At 37.8% G+C, this 23,107-nt stretch overlaps 1 protein-coding gene across 3 annotated transcripts in view; it reads right to left on the bottom strand.

The window, feature by feature from the left end:
- Positions 1 to 2,400: 2,400 nt before the first annotated feature.
- The window catches only part of SPOPL (speckle type BTB/POZ protein like), a 32,629-nt gene continuing 11,922 nt past the window's right edge, over positions 2,401 to 23,107 (bottom strand). For 2 of the 3 annotated variants that reach the window (XM_072931729.1, XM_030278114.4), the window contains 10 exons: positions 20,094 to 20,228; positions 19,793 to 19,914; positions 19,377 to 19,528; positions 16,025 to 16,152; positions 11,800 to 11,977; positions 11,644 to 11,699; positions 9,962 to 10,084; positions 8,752 to 8,894; positions 8,614 to 8,667; positions 2,401 to 6,588 (listed from right to left, as the gene is read on the bottom strand). In XM_072931729.1, the coding sequence (XP_072787830.1) occupies positions 6,444 to 6,588; positions 8,614 to 8,667; positions 8,752 to 8,894; positions 9,962 to 10,084; positions 11,644 to 11,699; positions 11,800 to 11,977; positions 16,025 to 16,152; positions 19,377 to 19,528; positions 19,793 to 19,914; positions 20,094 to 20,171 (1,179 nt within the window). In that variant the 5' untranslated portion in view covers positions 20,172 to 20,228 and the 3' untranslated portion in view covers positions 2,401 to 6,443. Of the gene's footprint in view, positions 6,589 to 8,508; positions 8,668 to 8,751; positions 8,895 to 9,961; positions 10,085 to 11,643; positions 11,700 to 11,799; positions 11,978 to 16,024; positions 16,153 to 19,376; positions 19,529 to 19,792; positions 19,915 to 20,093; positions 20,229 to 23,107 lie in introns of all 3 variants that reach the window. The other variant, XR_012056844.1, reaches the window with a different exon arrangement.

Raw genomic sequence — 23,107 nt, 5'->3', positions numbered from 1 at the left:
ACAATAACTCCCAGTCCTGCTGAGAGGGAGGAATGAGGGCTTGGTAGTGCAAGAACTCCCTCCTGTGTGTGTCTGACAAGGGCAGCCCATCTGCAGGAGGTGACAGTGACAAGATGCACCATTTAATTGACTTTTTTTTTCTCTCCATTTAAACTTTACAAAGACCACCAGAGCTCTTAATCTGGGCATAGCACAAGTACCAGAGGCAAGATTAAGTCTTTGCTGGAGGCAAACATTTTAGTTGTACACTTCAGTAGCAAGTAGGTGGTTTGTTTTAAAGTTTCAAGACTCAATAAACAGAGGTGGATTAGAAAATTGTGCACATATCACATAAAATTAATTTCAATGCTTACCAAAAAGTAGCCAACTTAAAAATGGAAAATATAAATAGTTGATGTGGCACGTAAGGTTAAAATAGGTCAGACTGGAGCTAGAGCTTCTTTGCTTTAAGATTTCATCCTATTAAAATGTTTTTTGCATACTCTTCAAAATTTAGCTTTTTAAACAGAAATGGCTCAGTCAACTGTGCAGGGAGAAACGTGGGAAGTCAAAAACTGTGACTGCTTAAAATGCAGCACCAGTTGTCTCCATTCTGATCAGCAGCACCAAGTCTGACATGGTGTAATTTATTTTCTGCATGACTATCACTGCCAACGCATGAAACATGCATAAGTTGGGCAAAGCAGAGATTTCCACTCATTATACACCTACCCTTGATTGAAACACAGCACCTGCACGAAAATATTGTTATGCTCCAAACCCTGCTAAAAATGCAAGACAAAAATGTTGGTGTCAGGTAACATTTTCAAAGAAGTCCCTGCTCCCTGCCTGACAGGATGATGATCACCAGGTATTGCTGCAGCTCTGAGGCTCTTTCAGAACACTTGAACCAAGAGCTCAAAACTGCCACACCTGGTACTCTCCAAAGTTGTTTTCCTGAGTCTCAAAATCACAAGTTTGTTTCTGTTCTTTATACTTGACTCCCAAGAAGCCAAATTTTACACTTAGAGCACCAGCTTCACATACTGTTTAAAATATAACTTATTGACACCCCCTGGAATGCCATTCCAAAGCACTCAAGAATTCTCTCAGCTGAGCCTGGGATGGATTTTTTTCCTTGGTGCAGTGTTGTAATGGAAAAAGCAAGTCCTTTGCATCTTACATCTGAAATGCTTCACTCGACTCCTTGTATTTTTTCCAACTTCCTCTGAGAGTACAAAGAAGGAATCTTCAAAATTGACAACAAGAAACACGTTCTTCCAGGGGAAAATTGTCAAGATGTTTGCAGAAAAATAAACTGTTCAAGACTAATTTTAACTGGCAATTAATAGCATTTCCTCTGTTAGCACACTGTCACAATGTTAAGTGCAAAGTTATTTGTGTGTAATGGAAGCAGCTGCATCTTTAATGTAATTTACTTAATAAACGTGGCAGTAGTGGAATGGGTAATATTCTACCTTGAATAGTAATTGTAACTGAAGCCATCTAAAACATGGATACTATTTAATAGAGACCATTATAGATACCATTAATACTATGAAGTTTGGAGTAGTGGCACAAAGATTCACTTTAATCAACTTTAATTTCTCACCTGACTGCTCAGGCTGCACTCAAATACTTCAGTATCAAACCATCCCTTCAGCACAGGGCAGGACAGGCAATCCTGTACAGCAAGAGATGGTGACAGAGGCTGAGAGGGTAAAAACCACTAGAAATTCAATACTTGAGCTTCTCCCTTTTAAAGAAAGAGGATATACACAGTACTGGAACAACACTGCAAAATAATTTCAACAATATTCAACTAAAAGGAGAAAAAGCTTTCTTCATGTGCTCTGTTTTCACATTTAAAAAATTGGAATTTGCTATAAAAAGAAAATAGGTGTTTTTTTTAAATCAATGCTCATTGAATCAATTTTGCTGAATAACAAAAAATTTTTTATGATGACAAGATAAACAACTGGGAGGAAAACCATCTTCAGAAAGGATAAAAATATAGCATTCTAGATAAAGAAATAATGAAGTTTAATATTCTTTGTTTATCTGGAATTTGAAGCTCATGTTACACATTTGGACTGTATAAATAATTCTGATACCACTCAGTGGTAACCAGTCCTGTTCCCCTCAGAGGTTACTGAGCTGTCTGTGGGGATGTGAGTTATGCCATTATTGATATAAACCCCACGAGGAACCTTAGACTGGATCATTGTGGAGCCATTTAAGGGATGAATTTTTTGTTTTAAGCACACCAGGAGAATTTTGCATGTACCTACCCAGACACACACTTCTTATAAAATAACTTACCTTGACATCATCATTTTCATGTCCAAAGCCACATATCAACAGTGCCACATACCACTGCAAGTATTTATAATCACAACAAATAAAGACAAACACACTCTGTATAAGTAACAACTTTATTGTAACTTGATGTGCTGAAACGCAAAAATATTTTCAGCAACAAGGTACAAAAAGTATTTCACCATTAACATCAGCTGATAAAAAAAGGCTGGATGGTTTGATACGACTGTTTACATATCTGAATTCTTTATATCATTTCCACCCCAAAACAGGTCCAAGTCATTTCACTGGTTTAACTTCTAAAATAGGACTCATTGATCTTAAGCCTTCAAAAACCAGGTTACAAATACAGTGAATTTCCTTGCAAAACACTTGAAATAGTGAATTCCCTTTACAAACATAGTCCATTTACTGTAAGCAGAAGCCAAGATATGAGACTAAGTGTCTTGGCTAGCTAAGGAGCTAAGCTCTGCACTAAATACACTATTGACAACAGACAGAGGACAGGTAACATTCCATTTGTCAATTACAAAAAAAAAAAAAAAAAAAAGCAATTAAGCTTAGGAATTTTAATCAACTGTAAAATTCAACAAAATTCGACAACATTTCAGGTAGCAGTACCTCACATTTGCAATTCACTGCCTTCTGTGAAACACAGTTTCAAATACTGCACATGGCTTTTATCCTCCCAAAGGAGAAGCCCTGCTGTGAGGATTTAAAAGGAACACAATCTCCGTGTGGGTCCTCTACTGATCTCCTGTGCAAAGGTGAATTTTATACTAATACTCAATGTGTAGAAAAACACCAGAACTAGAGTAACCTTGTGTCCATGATTATCACATTTTGACATACACTTATCTTGTAACAGCAAATATTATCACAATTTCACAAAAATATACCATTACTCAACTTGTATCTGTAATACTTATTCCACTTGTTTTTGTAGTTTGTACCTCAGTGAAATTGAATTTAGGAAGCAAGAATCAACATGCAACAGAGGTCAAATGCAACTTGAACTTTTCCATCTCAATTGTGTACCAAAGAGTATTCTTCTTCACCTTTAAAAATACATTTTACAAAGACCTCGCACCCTGTTAAATCATCCCTTCATTGCAACAGTTTGCTAAAAAGGCACAATGTGTTCATACTTCTGCATGCAGTAAATGGACTAGGAAATAAGTATTATTTATTGAAGCAACTTCCACCCAAAGCATCTCCTTAGGAGAGGTCTGAATGGAGAAAAAAAAAAAAAATATATATAATACATAATAGCATTTTAACAGCAAATTGAGTCCTTATTTTTAGAAAGTCACCCTTGACAAAAAACACCACACAGTCACACACACACACACGCACACACACAGGACACATGCAGGGTTCTCCCCAGAAAAGCACAGAAGTGGTGGTTCACATCTATCTGAGAGAGTAGTGTTGGCAAGCCAAAACGTGGCACCTTCATACGGCATATTCCTAACCTGGAGGGAAAACCAGGGAAAACCCCCAGGACTTCAGCCTGGAAAAACCTGACCACTGATTAGTCCTGATCTGCTGCACTTCCAACTGAGGCTTTAAGGGCAAGTTCTTGAGATGTGGGGAATGAAACCCAGCTACTGAATCCAAAGGGGAAGGCTGGAATGATCAATGTCCCGTTCCAGTGAGAACACTGCATGTAGGTAATTAAAGAGGTGAATAATTAGTGCACTCACTTAAGAATACAGCAACTGCTTTACCTTTTTCTCAAGATCTGTCAGAACTTGAAAACATAAATAAATAAAGTCCAATCTAACCAGATGGATCAGCAGAGGGCTCTTTCCTGGCTTGAGGAGGGGACACTCTATGGTGCAGATGATATCACAGAACAGTGTCTGACTTTTTTTGGTACAAAGTGTGCTATTAGGCTTTGAAAAAAAAAATTCTAGAAATCCTTAGACTTTCCATCTGATTACTGTCAGTTGTTACTTTAGAACAGGCTGACCTGGGCAATCATTACAGCATTAAATATTCAAGTCACTTTGCACGTGAGCGCTGTGAGTTTTACAGTGATGAGGATGAGGAGCTGTAGTCCCAACACGTTACACAGTGCAGCAAAAACATGATTTTGGAATAAACACCTTCCCCTCCTGTTGTGGAGTATGCTTATGAGACCTTATCTTAGATTAATATTTAAAAATGGATAAATCTCTGTAAATATATAATTTGACGCCTTGTGTATTACTAAAATTTCTGATTTTACACTTTAGCCATCATAAAGATTTAGCTAGAGGGTAAGAAAAAGTTCATGTTCAGAGGTTTTAGTCTTCAAAATTGGACTGGGCATTTTCTTCCAATTTACCTTTATAAGTGGTTTACTAGATGTCAAAATATAAAATTATATATTCTTTCCTCTAAAACTTTTATTCAGAGCAAGTCAGATGAATCTCAATGAAATGAGGATGGAGAAACAATCTGAAATTCTTCCTCTCTCTTCCCTGCATGACTTTTTTTAATAGGCAAACTCAAACCCTTACACAAAGATGTTTATAAATTAGGTGAGATCTCCTCCCATTCCCCACTGTAAAACCCAAATCTTCCCCCCAAAAAAAGAAATACAGCATATTATCACTATTACAGTAAACTCAATGCAATAACTCAGGGAACATTTAGAGTGTGCACTACTGCAGACTTTTCCTCCCAATTGTAAACAAAGCTATCAAACACTGAGGATGTTGATATTAAAGCTAAGGTTCATATAGTAAAGAACTGGCCCATGACAAGCAGTTTACAAATGTTTCATCCTTTTCACATTATGCAGAATTTCAATATCATCCACATTATGCAGAATTTCAATACCATCCACAATGCTAGTACAATAACTGAAATGCAAGACTGAGCAAGTCTCTGCTTGCAGATACCATCTGACATTTCAGGGAACTACTCCTGGATGTGTGCACAGCCTCCCCAGGTTGTTTGTGGGAGCCATGCATGTACGTCAAGATGGGAAAAATCCCCTCAAAGTTTTTACCATTCACATGCCTTTTTCAAATAAGCGAAAATATTCTGTTACTTAAATATGAAAGCTCGCAATAGCCACCTTCAATTGAGTCTTAAAAAGACATGCCTTTCTTTTCTAACAAAACTAAATCCCATGTGGCTGTGGGCATCTTAAAATGTATCTAAAAAGTTAAGCCACAATTACCTGTACCTCATTAATTCATCAAAAGCAAAATATATATGTACCACACAACATACAAAAGTTACACATTAAAAGTGCATATTCAAAATCCATTTGGCCCATTTCCTCAATTTACATTTGGTCATTCTATGCATCCTTGACTTTTCTATGCAGCCATACACTGGGATATATTTATTCCATATACAACACTATTCCTTTTCACATTGAGCTCTTTTACCTCTCGTTCAGTTCTGCATTAAATGTAAACTAATGATGGACCGTAAAGAAACACAAGCCAAAGGTTTATTCTGTGTTGCTCTTCACCGCTTGGACAGCTTTGACACACACACAATAAGCATTACAAACTGTAATGAAAATACATTTTTGGGCCAAACCATTGCATATTTGCCCCCACAATGAAAAATAAATTATGTTCAAAGCAGTATATTGCCATAAATAGCCTGTGAGCATTTGCTGAAGGTAAACAGGCTCTCCCTATATTTAGCACTTGCCTAGGGTACACGATGTGCCTCTGGTTCAAGTGCTTTTAATGAGAGCCAAAACCTTCCAGTTAGCACAGGACCAAACTATAATCTTTTTCTTTTTTCTTCTGAAAATAATGGAAGATCCCTTTCAAAAATTAATCTTCAGTTATCAACTTTACTGCATTATGGAGCTAGTGCAATCCTGCAGAGCCTAGTCAAAAAGACAAGGCACATTAAAAAATAATAATAAAAAAATCAAGATACATTAGACTATATGGACTAGAGAGTCATTGAAGATAATTTAAGGCCTTTCAGTGAATTAGAGTAATCAGTCTAATTTAAAGCTGAGGATTAAACCATAAATTATCCATCTGAAAAGCAAACAATAGGCTTTTTCAGCTTCTGTTCTGTGGACAAGGATAACAAAAACTCTTGTTATGGTTTGTGAAAACACCTCTGGACAAGGAGGAGTGGAGTCAGTCCAATTTCTCTAGAGTCCATGGAAGATTTCAGGACTGTTTTAGCCGTTTGCGTGGAATGCCAAACTGTGGACACTGTGCAGACGCCAGAGCGCGAAAGGCCTCGGCTACTAAGTGAGGGTGGGAGTGGATCATGGACTTCCAGCCTGCAGTTTCCATTATGTCTGTTGCTTGGCTGAAAACAGAAGCATTAACAACAGTCACACCATTTTACAAACCAAATGCACAGCGGAGAAGAGCAGGCAAGGCAGAAGTGCAGTCAAATATTGTGGGACAGACTGGATGCCAGGGAGGGTGCCAACAGAGAGAAGCAGCAATTTGCAATTTGGGTATAGAAATATAATCAGATGTGGGACAAAAGGTGCTTGTTCTGCTCTACTCAGTACCAGCCAGACCTCAGCTAGAGAACTGTGTCAGAATAACCACCTTGAAATTGCTCATGAGAAACAATAAAGAGGAAAACTAGAAGAAAATGAGGTCTAGTGCAGAGACAAAAAGCAAGGGAAGACATGATAATCTCATTACATAAAAGGGCATGCTCAATTTGGGGAGAGAGAAGGATGACAAGACGAATCAGCTGAAACTGCCTCAAAAATGATGTAGCTCATCTTTTACAAAGAGCCATGAAGGCAGATTAGCTGGCTGGCTCCAGACCCCTTCACTGGGAGCCTGCAGTCTAAGTACCAGTGGAGCATATTGAGAATATTCACTCTTTTTTTTAGTGCAAATGATGGGCCACATTCAAAATAGCTTTCAATGGCCACTGTTGATTTTTAACTAACACAAAAGCAACAACAGAGTTCAGCAAGTATCACACTGACAACCCAGGAGATAAAAATCTATGTATTTACTCAATGTGTATATTTACTTTTTGGTGAAATAATAGAAAAAAGGCAAAAAATTCACTTTGCACATGAAGAATATTATATTGGCTGGGTTGCATGTAACACTGATGCAGGATAAATTTGTAATTTGGAACTAACATGCATCAATCCCAAGTTCCCATTGCTCTGCATTTTCAAAAGCTTATAGTGAGCACCCTCATGCTGTTTCAGGAACATTATCAAGCATGAAGTTATCAGCTGACCTCTACACTACATGATCTCTAATATTTGGGTAATTTCTAATGCAAATCTTTAATCTGCTACTGCAAGTCAGTGAAGGGAAGGGCCTTGAGAAACAATACTGAAGTTCAGACTCCCTGGTGCCCAGAGTCAGCAAATTAAGCCAGTCCCTCTCATATTATTTCCCTGAATTACTGTAGATGTTTCAGCTGAAGAAAAGATAACCAGTATGTTAACTAGCAAGACAGAAGTCAGCTCAGGAACTTCCAAATCACTTGAGAAGAAATGTATCAAGTAGTTACATAGTTATGATTCTGACTAATCTCTATTACTGGTATTTTACTATTTACCTTTAACCACCCACTTGTTTTCCACATCATGCTCAATCACTATGCCTGTGAAACCTTTTTTGTTTCAAGGAGAAACAATAATTTGAACTAAGTGGTACAACACAGCCTTTAAGTTCTCTGGAGATTCTGATGGTAAGGAATGAGTGCTCCACTGCCCTTACACTGTTGGAGCCTACCACCAGCTATTCTGCAGCTGGCTGTCTTCCACTCTGTGATTCACTTGAGCTGCTGCAATCAGTGCCAGAGCCTGAGCCACACAGCCTCAACCTATTTCCAGTGTAGGCAGGAGCCCTTAGAGTCAGAGGGACCTGACTGACGAGTTGTGTGGCCTCCAGAGCTCTTGTGCTGGCATGTGGGGAGGTGCACAAACACGTCCCCAAAGGCAGAGACAGCAACTGCCCTCCTTTCTGTTGAAATACTGCAGGCTCAGACTGACCCAAGCAAGTCTCAAAACCACACTGGGACTATCACTCCTCCAGGCACAAACCTGGATACCCATGAGAATGGTTTTCTCTATAAAGGCTGCTCCCATCACCTCACAGCACTATGCCCCTGGGAGAGGGAATGAAAACCAGCTATTGTTAGTATCTCACACTGGAGAGCAGCTAACATTCCCTGTCATTTAAAGGGGGAGTCACAATCATAACTGGGGTAGCATCTGCTGAATCCTACTTTACTTACAGTCAGTGACAGGCCTCAGTAGTGTGGAAATGAAGCAACAGTTCTTAAGATCTGCAGTCTACTTAGCAGTGTTTGTACAGAACATCGTGGGGCAGGGAAACTTACTTGCTATTCCAGTTTTTCCCATCTTTACACCCAAGTTGTCTAAGAACACTGCACCTGCAAGAGAGAAGTGTGCTAATATTGAAAAAGTACACCAAACATAAACACAAATATATTTAGAGTCTCACAAGTATTACTTGCCTGTTAATAAAGTCTATTGCTTGTGCTTTTAGCTGTTCAGCGCTGTGCAAATCTGCGAGGATAAGAATGTCAGCAACATTTTCTACCGAGAGGTTACTACAGAGTGCTTCCTCACACATCACCTTCAGCCGTTCCAGTGCATACTGCAGAGAGAGAAAAACTGCACTAATCATTCCTCAAACTCATTATTCCTTCCCTCCTCATCTCTACAGTTCTTAACACACTTCCAGCCAGGCTTGGTGCCTCCCCAGTTTAACATCAAACTGCTGCCCCACAGGTACTGCACAGCACAATGGGATGCTGTTCTCAAATGTAACCAGGCATCAGGCTTGGCAAAAACTAACTAGAGACCTTGCTGACAGTTTTTACCAAACAACAAACATAACCCATTCAAAAGTTTTCATTTCAATTCTGCTTGGTAAGGAAGGAGGAGCAAGGAGCCAAATCAGCACTGAGCAGGTTCACATCTCTAACTGAGGGGCAAGAAGTGATACAATGGAGTTTCATCAGCTACATTGTTTAAAACAAATTTAACTTTATCCCTAATCCATCTCTGAATTTCCTAACTTCCCTCATACCTTTGATACAGCCTACAGGAAATTTGATGGGGAAAAAACTGCATTCCTATATTATATTTTGCATTAATAAACTGTGCTTTTTTGAAGGATGTCACATCTGAACAGGTTTTATTTTTATTTTCTGGTATTGCAGACAATCATATATATCAACCTTATAATAGCCAACCTTATAAAATCAACCTTATAACAGTCTCTACATTTATCAATTATGTCCTAAATCAAGGCCAGCAAGCAAAAAAACTCTTACTTGCTGAGCTGCTGTAAATCCCTTCATCTCAAAAATCACAATAGAAAAAATATTAGAAAGAGCAACAATTTTAAGAGTAGACAAGGTCCCAACAAAGAAGAGATGAAAGATTAGAACTACTCAATTTGTAAGGAAAATAATCCAATTTCTAAAAAAATTTATACTAAATAAATACCTGAAACACTTCTCTTTAAAAAAAGATTTATCAGCCTTCTACTTCTAGAAAAGTTTCTCCTAGCCTTCTTAATTTCTGATGAGAGCTGCTTCTTCATGTTTTAAAAACGCAAAATATATATCAAACAATCTGAAAGTAAGATTTTTATGTTTTTTTATCAGCATTCCCAAGCAAACACCAGATTTGAGAAGTTTGGAGTCAATTACTTACTTTGTCTGCAGCTGCCAACAAATTGTCAGCCATTTTTTCAAGGTTTGGTGCTTTTCCTGTGTAAATGAATCTCATCATTTCTTTAAAAACTTCAGGGTCTACATCATTTATTTCTACACGATTCTGGTAAAGAAGAAGAATCAATAAAAGTCTTTGCAATTTAGCTACAACTTCAAAGTGAATATTAAATATCATCAGCATGCATGCTACAAGTTTTCATTCACCATCCACCATACAAAATCCTTACAAATTTAAGGTAACATTCAACAATGTTAAGGAGAAAGCAATCAAAAAAGCTCCTAAAACTTAGGTAGAAATCAGCTGAGAAAGTTCCAGCAATACAAAGTAATTGTAATTTTTTTCCTAGAAATGCATAACTCTGGAGTCTATCACACAGATTGTACATAAAAATTAAGACAGTTTCAGGAATATCAAAAAATTCTTCTGAGATTCCAACACAAAGACAATGTGTTTGGAATATCAGAGGTCAGAGCAGCAGACAGAGCAAACTGAGCCATTCTTGGCTCAACTTAAACTGAGGTTTAAGTTTTGAGAATCCAAAAATCAAACACATTGAACTGACATCACACAGCTGAAAATTGCCGTAATACAACAGTGGTATTGCAAGCTTGACCAACCCTATAACAGCATCCCTATAAACAACTAATGAAGTGGGAAATGATGCCAAAGATGTAGAAGCAAACACCAGACTTTTGAAAGGAGTGTAAAAATCCCAGGCACAGGAGATGTGCATGGTCTGGTTTCCTGTCAGTATCCAGAAGGGCTGCACAGGAGATCCACTGCTGATAAAGGCAAAGGCCTGACATGGCACATTACTCCAGTTATGACATGTTTGGGCTTCTTTCAGTCCAGGAACCTCAATAAAATGCTCCCAATACTCCACTTCACCTGTGACAGTTTCCAAACTGGAGAGGTACTGTGAAGTAAAGTGACCCTCAGCTGTACCACAGCACCACGTTCACCCAATGTGTTTGTGCACACAAGTGGCATCTTGCAGTTTTCAAAAGCAAATTATGATCATCTATCATAACCCTTTTGTGAGGTGATCAGTTCCTCACCTTTTAGTGGATTCTGCCTATAACCAACCCACTTTTGATAATTCTTCTTCAAGAAAGACACAAACAGCTCCTTGCTGTAGGAGACATCAAGTGCATAAAAGCAGAAGCCAGCACTTTGCTGATTAAGAAACCATCCATCCAAAACACTTACACAGGTCAAGTGCCTGCAGAAGCTGTGAGTGAAAAGGTGTTCCACTGCCTGAGGGCTTAATTCCAGTCATAATCTACCTCTTGTTCCTTGGTTACCATAAAAAACACTTCAATACTCTACAGCAAAACCTTAGTCAAGTCAATCAGCTGATAGGAAGAAAAAATCTCAGGCAAAAAGAGGGCAGAGATTACCAGGTCAATGACACCAGTAGCTAATGTTTAAAAACGTTACCTAGGGCAGATACAAGTACCTGAAAAAATCCAAATCCTCCAGGACCTCTCCACTCTTTCTACACAAATTCCTCAGCACTCACCAGGGAGGTTCAGGAACTGTCCCTCATGCACCATAAGAACCCTCATCCTCTTCAATCTGCTCTGCCTCAAGTTTTCCACAATGTTTTCCTCTTTCACAAAGTACAAATATTGACATGCAACATTTTCAGTGAAACTTACCTTTTTGCTTTCCTCCATTTCATGTTCAAACATTGCATTAAAAACTGGAGATCGTGCTGTATCAAGAAAAGTAAATATTAAATTTATAACTTATCAAATTTTAAACTTATAGCTATTTAAATTACAAAATAATAACAATACAAAAGTAGAAAGTACCTGCAAGGACAGATTTATGAGCTTTGAATTCTTGTCCTCCTACATAAAAACTGCAATCTGTAAATCTTGTTGTTTCCCAGAGATTCCCTAAATCTTCTGCTAGTCGACATTCAGGTACCTTCAAAGTGTTTGTATTAGACTGTCCTGATATATTTACTGAGTCTTGGACCACGCTTACCTAACAGAAAATCACAGCAAGACAACTCCTTCATAACTGAATGCCAACAATAATTAATTCACAGTACCTATTGCTAGAATTACAACAATTGCAAAGCAAACAAAAAAAAAAAAAAGTGAAGCTTCTGGCATTAGGCTAGAACCAAAAACCAGTGCTTTACAGTTTACTTTTAAGTAATATAAAACAAATAGGGCTTACTTAGAGACTCTAATATTGTGCATTTATCCAACCAAAACAAAAAGAGAGAGCACAATACCACATGCCCCCTGACAGAAATGCCAGTGTAAATAAGGACAGATAAAGTTCTTGGAAAACCAGTGGGAACAAAAACAAGTTAATGCTATTTCAGAGTTAAATTAACTGTTCAACACTTCACCCATCTCAGTAAAATATACACAATATACAGATCTATACAGATCATCAGGATCACATGGTCACAGGAAAGTTTCAGAACTCTGTAGAATTTTTCAATAAGCTATCCCTTATTGTACTGACAGTTAAATTTATACATAACCTGCAGCGTGATAATGCAAACTAAATGCAAGTAAGAGCTCCTTCATTATCTCATTTAACTTAGTCCAGATGAGGCAGGAACCACAAGTAATTGTTTTCCAAACAAGATTAAAAGCCATTACTTTCAAAATACAAGGTGTAGTAGGTAATTTCAGTAATGAAATGCATTCTCACAAGATGTAACTTCTGTAAAGAACCAGTTAAGAAAAGTGAAATATGTGCATTTGAAGTGAATATTCTGCCATTATTCCCCACGTTTAAGTCATTCATACAGGAATTGAACAATAATACAGCAGCACTCCTTGCTGCTTTTTCAGTTATCTTCACATACTAAGTCCTTTTAATCAGTGTGTTGGGAAAAGAGCTAAGCAGGTTTTGCTTCTCTTGTCTGAGAGCACAGACCTGAGAATAAAACCTTTATAACGAGCCATACTACAAGATCTCGATCACTCCATCTCCCAAATACAGAAAATTAGGATTAGATCTTAAGAGAAAATGCTGATACTGTTAGGATCAGGGCTTTGGTTGATTTCCAAAGGCATCTGGAATAAATCTGGCATAAAGCAAAAACAGCACAGCTCAGCTGCACAGAAAGTTGGAGCACTGCAAGCCAAACTCCAGACCAGAAGAGGAGGAGGATGATCCAATTATGACAGCAGCTTGGGGATTTGAATCACTGCCTAATTCCCTGTATCATCTCATACCCCCTTGTGAATACAAGAAATTCCTCTTTATTCTTCCACCTCAAAAAAAGAGAAGAAACCCAAAGCACAGCAAAATTTCCCTTTCACAGTTAGACTGCACATATATAAAACTGAAAAAAATCTATAGAGCTCTTTCCCAGTTTTCACACAGTGATTTCAGGAGATATACATACACACAAAGGAAGTTTTAGCTTAACCAAACCCATCTTCTGTTGCCAGAGGAGAGTTCTGCTTTTCCAGAGCCTCGACTCAAAGTTCATGGTCCCAGTTGTCCACATAGCATCCTCCTGTTAGCTACAGACAGTGCCTAGGGAAAGTCATCTACACACTCTTTATGTGCACTTAAACTGATCTCTGACCTTCCAAACTTCTGGTTTAGAATAGTATCTAATACACACCGAGAGCTGTGCCACACAACAATTTGCTACAGGTCATCTTTTTAACATATAACCCAAGTAAAGTTTTAATTCCAATCTCCCCCCACCCAAGTGACCTGGCGTGCATTGTCCTTTAAAGATTCTAAATGCAAAGGATTACAGGGATCTGATCTTTCATATCTCAGTCCAACAGGCATGCCATAAATCAAGTGCACCCTCTTATTATTTATAACTTTTTAAAATAAAGCTGAAATATAATCAAGTTAATCCCATGTAACTATTGAAAACTTGCCAACTTGGACAAGGATAATATCCATGATTTTCTTGATTTTCAATCTGTGGTAATCTAATGGTAAGGTAATAAATGATTTCTTGGACTACTAAGGCAGGTAAGAGATCTGTGAAAGCAGAGAACATTCCATTCCATTGGCAAATGGAATATCTGCAAGGCTTCAGTACTTTCAGATTATATGGAAAGGGAGAATTCCATCAGAGATCAGTGTGCCCAAAAATCTGAGGCTGTATTTAATCACTAATAGCTGCTGGCAGCACCAGACTTCACAAAATATTAAACTTAACAGCCCTTCAGGTCCCATCCAAAGGCACATCCGGCTGATCTTGAGAATCTATGGCAACACAGAATTAATGTCTTTGCTGCCAAAGACAACCAAATAATCTTCCTGCAAGCCAACAGGAAGAAGGGCCGACCAACAGCCACTAATCAGAGACCTTCACTGAATTCCTGCTACATCTGACAAGTTTTATCAAGGCAAGTGCAATATTTAAGAAGTGGCAAGTCAGTTTTCCAAACAGGAAACAAGTAGGAAGGCAAACATTGAAATTAGAGACTAACAGTAAAGTTTTAAAAGGACAAAAACTTCAGGCTTGTCTATAGAAACAGGTCCTTCAAACAACACCTGTCATTTCTAAGGACAGCTGAAGACCTGGTATCACACATCCAAAGAAAGAAATTCTTAAAATATTTGGATTTTCAAGTTTTTCCTTCACCCTGAAACAAGCCAGAAGTTATTTTAACATGTTCACTGTGAAAATGTTTTACTTCCTTCTACATTTATAACCAGGGTAGGTCCAACACTTCACAAAAGCCACTCATATTAAAACAACAAGACATTTTGTAGGGAAACACAGCTAAATTCAGTGATTAGCATCAGAATTTAAATAACAGTATTTCTCTGTGGAAATTCAGTATTTCTTCTACTTATATTTTTTAAACAAACCTAATCTCTAAAATTAGAGTGATCTATTCCTAAACCAAATGCTACTTTTAAGAGCTGCTCATTTACACCAAAGTGCTCATTAAGAAGACAACTTAAAAAGAGAAAATACTCAAAAGTATCTTTACAGAACCATAAAACACTTGTTATATCTGCTTTTATCACCCAAATAATTGTATTCATAACAAATTTATCATGCAGCTAATTTAACTTGTCTAAGTGAAAATAAGATGCACTATATTTGCAGTATCTAGTCTCAAGGGCCACATTTCAATTATTCTTCCTACCCAGCATAATGACATATAATTAAATTGTAATCTTGCCAAGACAATTTTACACATTTCCTGTAAATACACAGATCAAAGCAAACTTATTAGCAGTTAGAGCATCTATCATCCTCCTAAGTCACTAATCACTTTATGGCAGCCCAGATAACCAGCCAATATATATTCAACATACACTCCACTTACACTGCTACTTTCTCTGCTTTCCATTTTTAACACCAAGTAAGCTTTTTACTGAAATTTAATATGAAAATTTAGGTTATGGACATAAATGATATTATAGAAGAAGGGACCCACAATACACCATGAAGTTAAATTTATACCACAGCTCTCAATGTTAATTTTCAGTATCAAGCACACCTTCTGCAAGATACTTGCATTCGCTCAGAAAACAAAATGTAACAATCAGTCAAAAAATAAAGTGTTTAATTTACTGGAAAGACCTGTTCATTGGTTAAAGCTATCAATTAGTCTATTAAAGGAATATAGATTCTGACAATCAGTTGAGTTTTCTTTAATGTGAACCAGTGGATAAGCACTGGATAATGCTTATCCAGTGAAAACCAATCCTGTAACTCCAAATACAACTTCTTTAAATAAAGGTGACCTCAGTAAAACAGCATTTCTCTAGACAGCACACACCAGCCACCTCTGGCATAAATAATTCTACAGTCAGTTCTGATGTAACTGTTGCAAATTCATAGAGAAGTCCAGCAGTTTACAAGCGATCAATTCAATATTCTACACCTCAGTGTACAAGCACCAAAAAATAAAATAAAATGCAATGCAGACAAAGCAATGTATATTTTACTAAGTTTATAGTCTTCAGAAGACCATTTTTGAGTATGCTACTGTTTAAATCAACATAAATCTCTATTTATTAGAGCAGGAAACATTTAATTTAAAACTTTATTACTTAAAAATTAATACCCACCTCACAAAATAATGTAAGCTTGTCATCTGGTAGAAGACCATTAGCTTCATCTAGTAAAAAATCTCTTCGGATAAATTTCTTAAACCCCCAGTCCTTGCCTTGCACAAATCGATATGCTCTTTGGCTTTCTGATAAGAAATTGTGTACAAATAGAGCAAGTTAAAGGAAAATATTAACAAATAGCACCTAATTCCACATCAAGACTAAGTGTTAATAAAAAAATTAATCAGTTTAACACATTTGGATCATGTATCACATTTCTAGAAAACACAGAACTGATTAAAACCTTTTTAATATTGTAATAGTGTTATTTTATAAAACACCTGATAGAACTTGGTGGAGCACAATTTGTAATTTGAACCATATCCTCTCATTAGATGTCTCAGGCACCATGCAGCACAATGAGTTTTTCAGTGAGTGTTAAAGAATGCCAATGTGTCAAAACAGGAATTGTTCAGAGGGAAGCACCATTACAATGAATTTGTCACCACAAACCCATCCTGACAACACTCTGCAGTTGTCATAACAATCTGGTTTGACTTCTTCCTGAAATGGAAAATCTTGTTTCACAGGTTGAAATTATTTTGAAATACAGCAAGAGCATTAAAATAGCAAATTGAATGCTTTCAACTACTAAACTATATTTTGGTCATAAAAGACATTAATTATATTTATCTTTTGTCCCTAGTTATAAGAATTTTTTTTTTAATCCATCAGATTTGTTGTGACCGCACAACTTTTTTTTTTTTCTAAAGCTCACAGCCAAAAAAGAATTCCAACAGTCATTTCAGTGCAAACACCTGTAAATCCAATAAGATCACACATTTTAGATGGCTGGTTGACTGAAAAGTGGCCAGATCAAACCACAGGAAAGAGCACCCTATACTTAAAGTAAAATATGGGAAAGAGGTTATTTGGGAATGGCTTTGAGAATCTAAGTAAATAAAGCACATTCTGAATTAAATTTAGAAAATTTATTCAAAATTAAGACAGCAAGATTACTGAAATAAGAGCAGAGAGGCAAGTGGGGAGGGACCTCATGAAGAGCTCTTTAAGAAAGAACTTTTCTTTCATTCCAAAAAAGCTGGGCAAGAGACACATCACCATCTCATTTGCTGTACACAGTGATGCTTCAGCCTTCCAGAGAGCACTTTAGAAGTTTAAGTCAGAAGTTTGTAATAAAAGCAAAGTTTTTCATGACAGAATCTCTTCAAATATCCTTCCTTCTACAGCCTCCAAAATAAAGCCAGCAGCAAAGCCAGACTTCCCTACGCTGTTGACCTTGGCAGCAGCACTGGAACACACTGGAGCATGTACCACAGAAAACACACACGTGTCACACACTGCCCTCACCCCTAAGAGCTGGAAAAAATATATTCAGAGCAGCTCTTCACCATGATCATAGCAATCAAAATATCCTGTAGAGGTTTTCACTGTATTTTCAGAATACACTGAAGAGCCTGCCAGGAGCTGCCACTGCAGGAGGCGTGAGGTCTCTGTCCCTGTCACCTCATCACACTCCCCTATCAACAAGCCCATGCAGCAGCAGAGGGAAATGCACCCCCTCAAGTGCAGTGTGGGCTTTGAGTGCAACAGCACAAATACACAACACTGCTCACATTTGAAAACCTGCATACCAAGGAGGAAATACGTGTTTTTAAATATTGCCTAGTTTTTTCAGCATCTGGATTCGTGTTTTCACACTTTTACCAACTTTTATCCTCACTACATTAAATTAAAAGGAAAAAAATCAGAAATTCACATTCCCAAAAACATTCACAAATTTCTTTTCTAGATTCAGCCCAATTCCTTACTCTGCACACTTAGATTTTACTCTTAGCAGCAACAACCAGTGTTAACCCCCAAAATTAAGAACCAAAATAGAGCACCACAAAAGTGCAAATGTATTTTTCTTCTAATAAAGTTAAAATGTTAGTTCACCGTTTGTTTCATACACAGCTTCACCCCTTGAAGCAGCAGCCTATGCATGAATTATCAATTTGCAAGGGACATTGGAAGTGGGGCATCATTTTCCTGTCTCAGTAAATACACAGCACCCACAGAAGCAGATGGCAAATGGCTAGAGAGTCCAAAAAATAAGACTTCTGTTGGTAATTTCCTAAAGTGAAAAGATATTTATAACTCCTGAGGTGCCAGAAGCTGCAGACACACCCACTCACAGGATTTTTAGCACTGCAGTGGATGATGAACCAGCAGAGAGCTGATGGGTCAGGATCTGGATGTTTGCTACAGACTGGTCAGGAACAAACAGGTCACTGGAGATTGGGGTCCTAGGGGACAACAAATCAACAAGAACCCCTAAGGCAAACAAAGGGTCAGCAGGAGCTGGCTAGAAACTAAAATAGATTGCCCAGGTAAGCTGGGGAGTCTCCATCCTTGGAGACCTCAAAGCACCACAAGTCCCAAGCAAACTGCACAGGCTGACCCTGAGCCTCCAGAGCTCTGTGCAAACTCAACAATTCTGTGCTTCTGTGAGTCCAATAACTTAATTTTTACATTTGAACACAGTTCTGTGGATTTAATTAGAAGATTACAAGTGGGCCTAGTTACTTAAGGAGAAATAGTATGAACTTTGGGTATAAACACTGCAGAACTACAGACTTTTTGTAAGAAATGCAGAACTTGCAACAAAACAGGACCTGAAATATCTCTTAAGTCCTGGAGTAGAAGAAGGGAAGAAAGATAGTTATTCTTCATATACAGGACTTGCAGCAGAACAAATTCAGTGGAGATAAGCATTAAATTATCCATTTCCACAAGAATCCCAGCTTTCCCAAAAAGAATTTCCAATGAAGGTCGTGCTCCCAAGTTTGAAACTAAGAGCCTTCCACTTATTTTTCATATCAACAAAAGTATTAAATCAAATCACCAGTTATTTCAAAGTCTTCTAATTCCTTGGGTACATGGGACACTGATTACAGTGTAAATCAGCTGGAATAGACCAAAATATTGTAAAGGATGCCTAAAAAATCCCAGCCATGTCTGCTTATCCTATTTAACAATGGAAATCAAACAATTCCAATGTAGCTACAAACAAGCAAATCCACCTCTACTAACAGGAAACAAGAATAATCTGCTGGAAAAACTAAGTGACAAGGACCTGGAGTGACAGCAGTTGGCAATGTGCTGTAATTTATACTGCTCAGAATAGAAATTAACATAGCTCAGTGATCAGAAACGTGTGAAACATGAATAGGATTTTATAATTATGTTTCTAAAAGGAAATTAAAAACAGATATTTTAAAAGTTTATCTCAATATTAAATTCTGCTCTCGACTGAAAAAAATTACATTGCTGATGTTCTTACAAAAACACATTAATATTCCCTTACCCATTGCTTTTGTTTCTTCTCTTTTAGCATTCAGCAAGGAAAATTTGAATTTTGCTCTGACTTCACTTTTTGGACAACTGACTAAAAGCAAATACAATGACAAGTAGTCTTTGCTTTCATCATCTAATCCCTTTGGATTCACTCTCAGGCACCTGAAAAAAATGGAAAAATTATATTTTTTAATGGTACTCAGAATAAATTCAGAAATACTTTTACAAGACACAATCATAAATGCTACTGAAATAAATGTTTCCTTTGTGATTGCTGACATTTTGAAATTAGAATCAATCCATACCTACAGTAACCCTCCAAGAAGTGCCCAAGTTTTAATATTTATTTTAATTTAACTTTACAATTTTTGTGAAGAAAATAACCCAAAAACAAAACCCAAGCACTTGCTCAAATAAAGACCTTACCACTTCATTTTGTCATTTGGCCCTGATGAAAATGTAGAACTCTTTAAAACTTCACCCATTTCTTCGCGGCAAAAACTGAAGTTATTAATGGTCCACATGTATGAAAATTTTACTACTTTAACCTGAATAAAAGATCAGAAAATGTTAAGAAAATTTAACTTACATATCAAGCATTAACTATGAGAACTACTTAGATTGTCAGCTATATTTTTTCAATACGTCAATAATTTTAGTTTAGGTTTTTTTAACAATTATTATGACAAAAATAGAAAATGAAGCCATTGGAATTAATGTAGATTACCTGGGTGTAACACCAGCTTTCAGCCACAGGTCCACTGGACATCTCCCCAGGAGGAGGTGGGGTGGGAACCCTTGACATTGCCACTTATTGCAGGTTTATAGTATCAAGAGAGCAATCCAAGCTTCAGTAATTCTCCTAAAAAAAGGAATTCAAAGGAATTCATACATTTTGTTCACCCTTTTTAGGTGTGGGAAATACAAAAACTCGTATCACTGTGTTTACTAAATGATGCATCTGAAAATTAAACCTGAAAAGAGGACAATGGCTCTGCTGGGTGTCACACATTTAACAACTACTGGTACTCAAAACCTGCAGGCTGAGCCCTCACACAATAATTTATAAAAATAAGCACCTCTGCATCGCACATCACCACTAATGACAATATTTCAACACTCCCTCTGCAAATTACCACTTTGGCCACTCCAGAAGCGTTAGAACTTTCTTCAGGCTCTCCTCCTTTGACTTGCAGAGTACCCAGAGCACTCAGTTATTAACACAGTGCCTTAGGTTTTCACCCAGCCATAATTCACGAGAACACTTGGCCACCTGCGAGTAGAATAGGGTCACACAACCCTGAGATTTCTGAATGGAAATCAGACCTGCATTTCAAGCAGTATTTTCTTTCACAGATCTTTAACACCAACAGACACAGCTGAAGAACTATAACCACCACAACCACGCTCATTCCCTCTCAGAGGACAAAACCAGAAAACAGTTTCACTCAACCCCCAAACAAAAAATAAAGTGATTTTGTTATGAACTACCACCACCTAACAGAGCACTGCAGCTCCTCCTGCCCACCAGGAGCTGGGTCACTTGCCCAGATCCCCACACCTGGCTACACAGCAGTAATTGGGCATGGCTAATGAAAGAAGGTGGGCAGCAATGAGAGGGCAGCTCTGGGTTCCTGGCTGGCTCTCCTTTAAGGGGGGGTTTGCTGTCAGCTGTGAACACATTCCTGTCACAAGCACAGCCTCTCACTTAAGCCGCTTCATTACATTGCTAAAAAAGTGAAATGAACCTTGATCAAACCAGAAAAAAATCAATTATTTCTGCCACAAAACATTTTCTATTGGTACAGAAAGTTTTTCCAAACATATCCTGCTATCACTTAAAAGCAACCATCTTTCTGCAACATTTGACTGCTTCACTGTACAGCTCTTTTTAGCTGTGATAGAACAGCATTGTCTTCCTCAAAAGACGTGATTGCACATCACATGATGGAACTCTCCAGGGATGGAGCAACACTTAGAAACAAGGTTTTATGCAAACATTGGTAAAAAGACACTGCAAGAGCATGTACAATTCAGTCATGATGTAACAGGTTCATTATTCCTACAGGAAGAACTCTGCTCTGCGAAATGCTGTGATCCTCACTGGATGTTTTCCCCCCTGCCTTTCTGGTACTGCTTCTCACTCATGGTATGAAGCAGCCCTTCCACATCAAAGTCTGCTGGCAGCTGATTGCTCTGAATCACAGAGGTATAAGAGCTTGAAAAGAAAGCTAATTCTCAGTTTTTACCAGATGAAGAAGCAGATGCTTTATAATCATATCCCTTAATGAATCCCTACCAACAGATCTGCTATGACAGGGTGAAAATAAAATACTGAATAAGTCTCCTGTAAGATATGGATCCTTGAGACATAGAAAACTAATAATAAATACAATTCAGCTGTCTTTAACAAATGAGTTTTCCCCAAATAAACTTATATTTGTGGCAACATTCAGTTCTTCATTAGTACTGCCTATAAATGAAAAACAATCATCCCTAAATTTAAGATAACCTAACTTGTTTGCTTCATGTTTTTTTAAGCAGGAAACACATCTATTGTGCATGTTGTGTTTACATAGTTTTTGCTTACATGTTTACAATTGGTTTTGATTCTCTGCACAGAACCACCCAGAGTAAAATTCTTTGGAAGGATACACATAAACTTTTGCTTTCATAAAGCAAATATTAGCACTTATATTACCACTACTTCTGGAAGCACATCCTACTCAGTGGTGACAACTGAAGCTGTTCCCCAGATGCAATGGATTTTGACACAGAACCATATCCTGAAAGGGTTAGAACAGTTTACCTCAGCCTTACTGACCCTGCTTGCTGCTCCTCGATCTCTAAAGCTAAAAGCAAGAAGAAATACAGCCCATTCCTTATTCTATCATTTTCATGAGATGCACAGGACTGCCTCACCTCTCATCTGTACCTCAATTCCTCAGCCCATTAGACCAGTCAGCTCCCAGTAACTATGAAGAAGTGGCAGATCAGAGCCAAATTTGCTCTGAAGGGGTTTCTAAATTGGAAAAGCCTGAAAATAACTGCTGTACACAGTCTCTTTTAAGAAAGTGTTCAGTGACCTTGGGCCAGCTACCAGTAGTTATCTGCCCACTCCTATCTCACAACTAAATCAGCTTGATTCACTGAGAATTTAACTCTAAGCAAAGGTAGTTATTTGCAATTATTTTCAGGTCCATCTGTTGCCTTGTCTCGGTACCTGCTCTACCCATGGCAGCTGTGCTTCAGAGGCTGCTCCCACCTGCTGCATGGCCTTTATTTAAGGAAGGCCTGATTTTACCTAAGTACACTTCTCAGGTTCTTCTGAACAGCCTCAGCTTTTTGTAAAGTTTCCCCTTTACAACACTAGCACCAGGCAACTGGTTTTCATGACCTCCTGATACACCTCTGAGGAACAGATTAACACCTCACTTTTTTGCATGAATTTACTAAGCCGATCACGTTTTGAGACTGAGAAAACTGGCACAAAGCAGAAACTTTAATCATTGATACTGGGAGTCTGTGTTGAGGAGCTGTCTGTATTTTTTAGTATGCCTGAGCACATAACTTAAAACAAAGGACCAACCAAGACAAACTGAATAATGGGAGAATGAATAAACAGAGCTTCTGATGCTCTGTTAACATGCAGCAAAAGAGATGGAGAAGGATGGAAATGGTTCAGCAGTACTGCAGATCTGCCCTCCACTTTACTTAATCAATTAATTGGGATTTGGGTGG

Source organism: Taeniopygia guttata, chromosome 7, assembly GCF_048771995.1.
Source record: "Taeniopygia guttata chromosome 7, bTaeGut7.mat, whole genome shotgun sequence".
NCBI lineage: Eukaryota > Metazoa > Chordata > Aves > Passeriformes > Estrildidae > Taeniopygia > Taeniopygia guttata.
The sequence above is the reverse complement of the archived record's forward strand: the minus strand, read 5'-3'. Positions and strand labels throughout refer to the sequence as shown.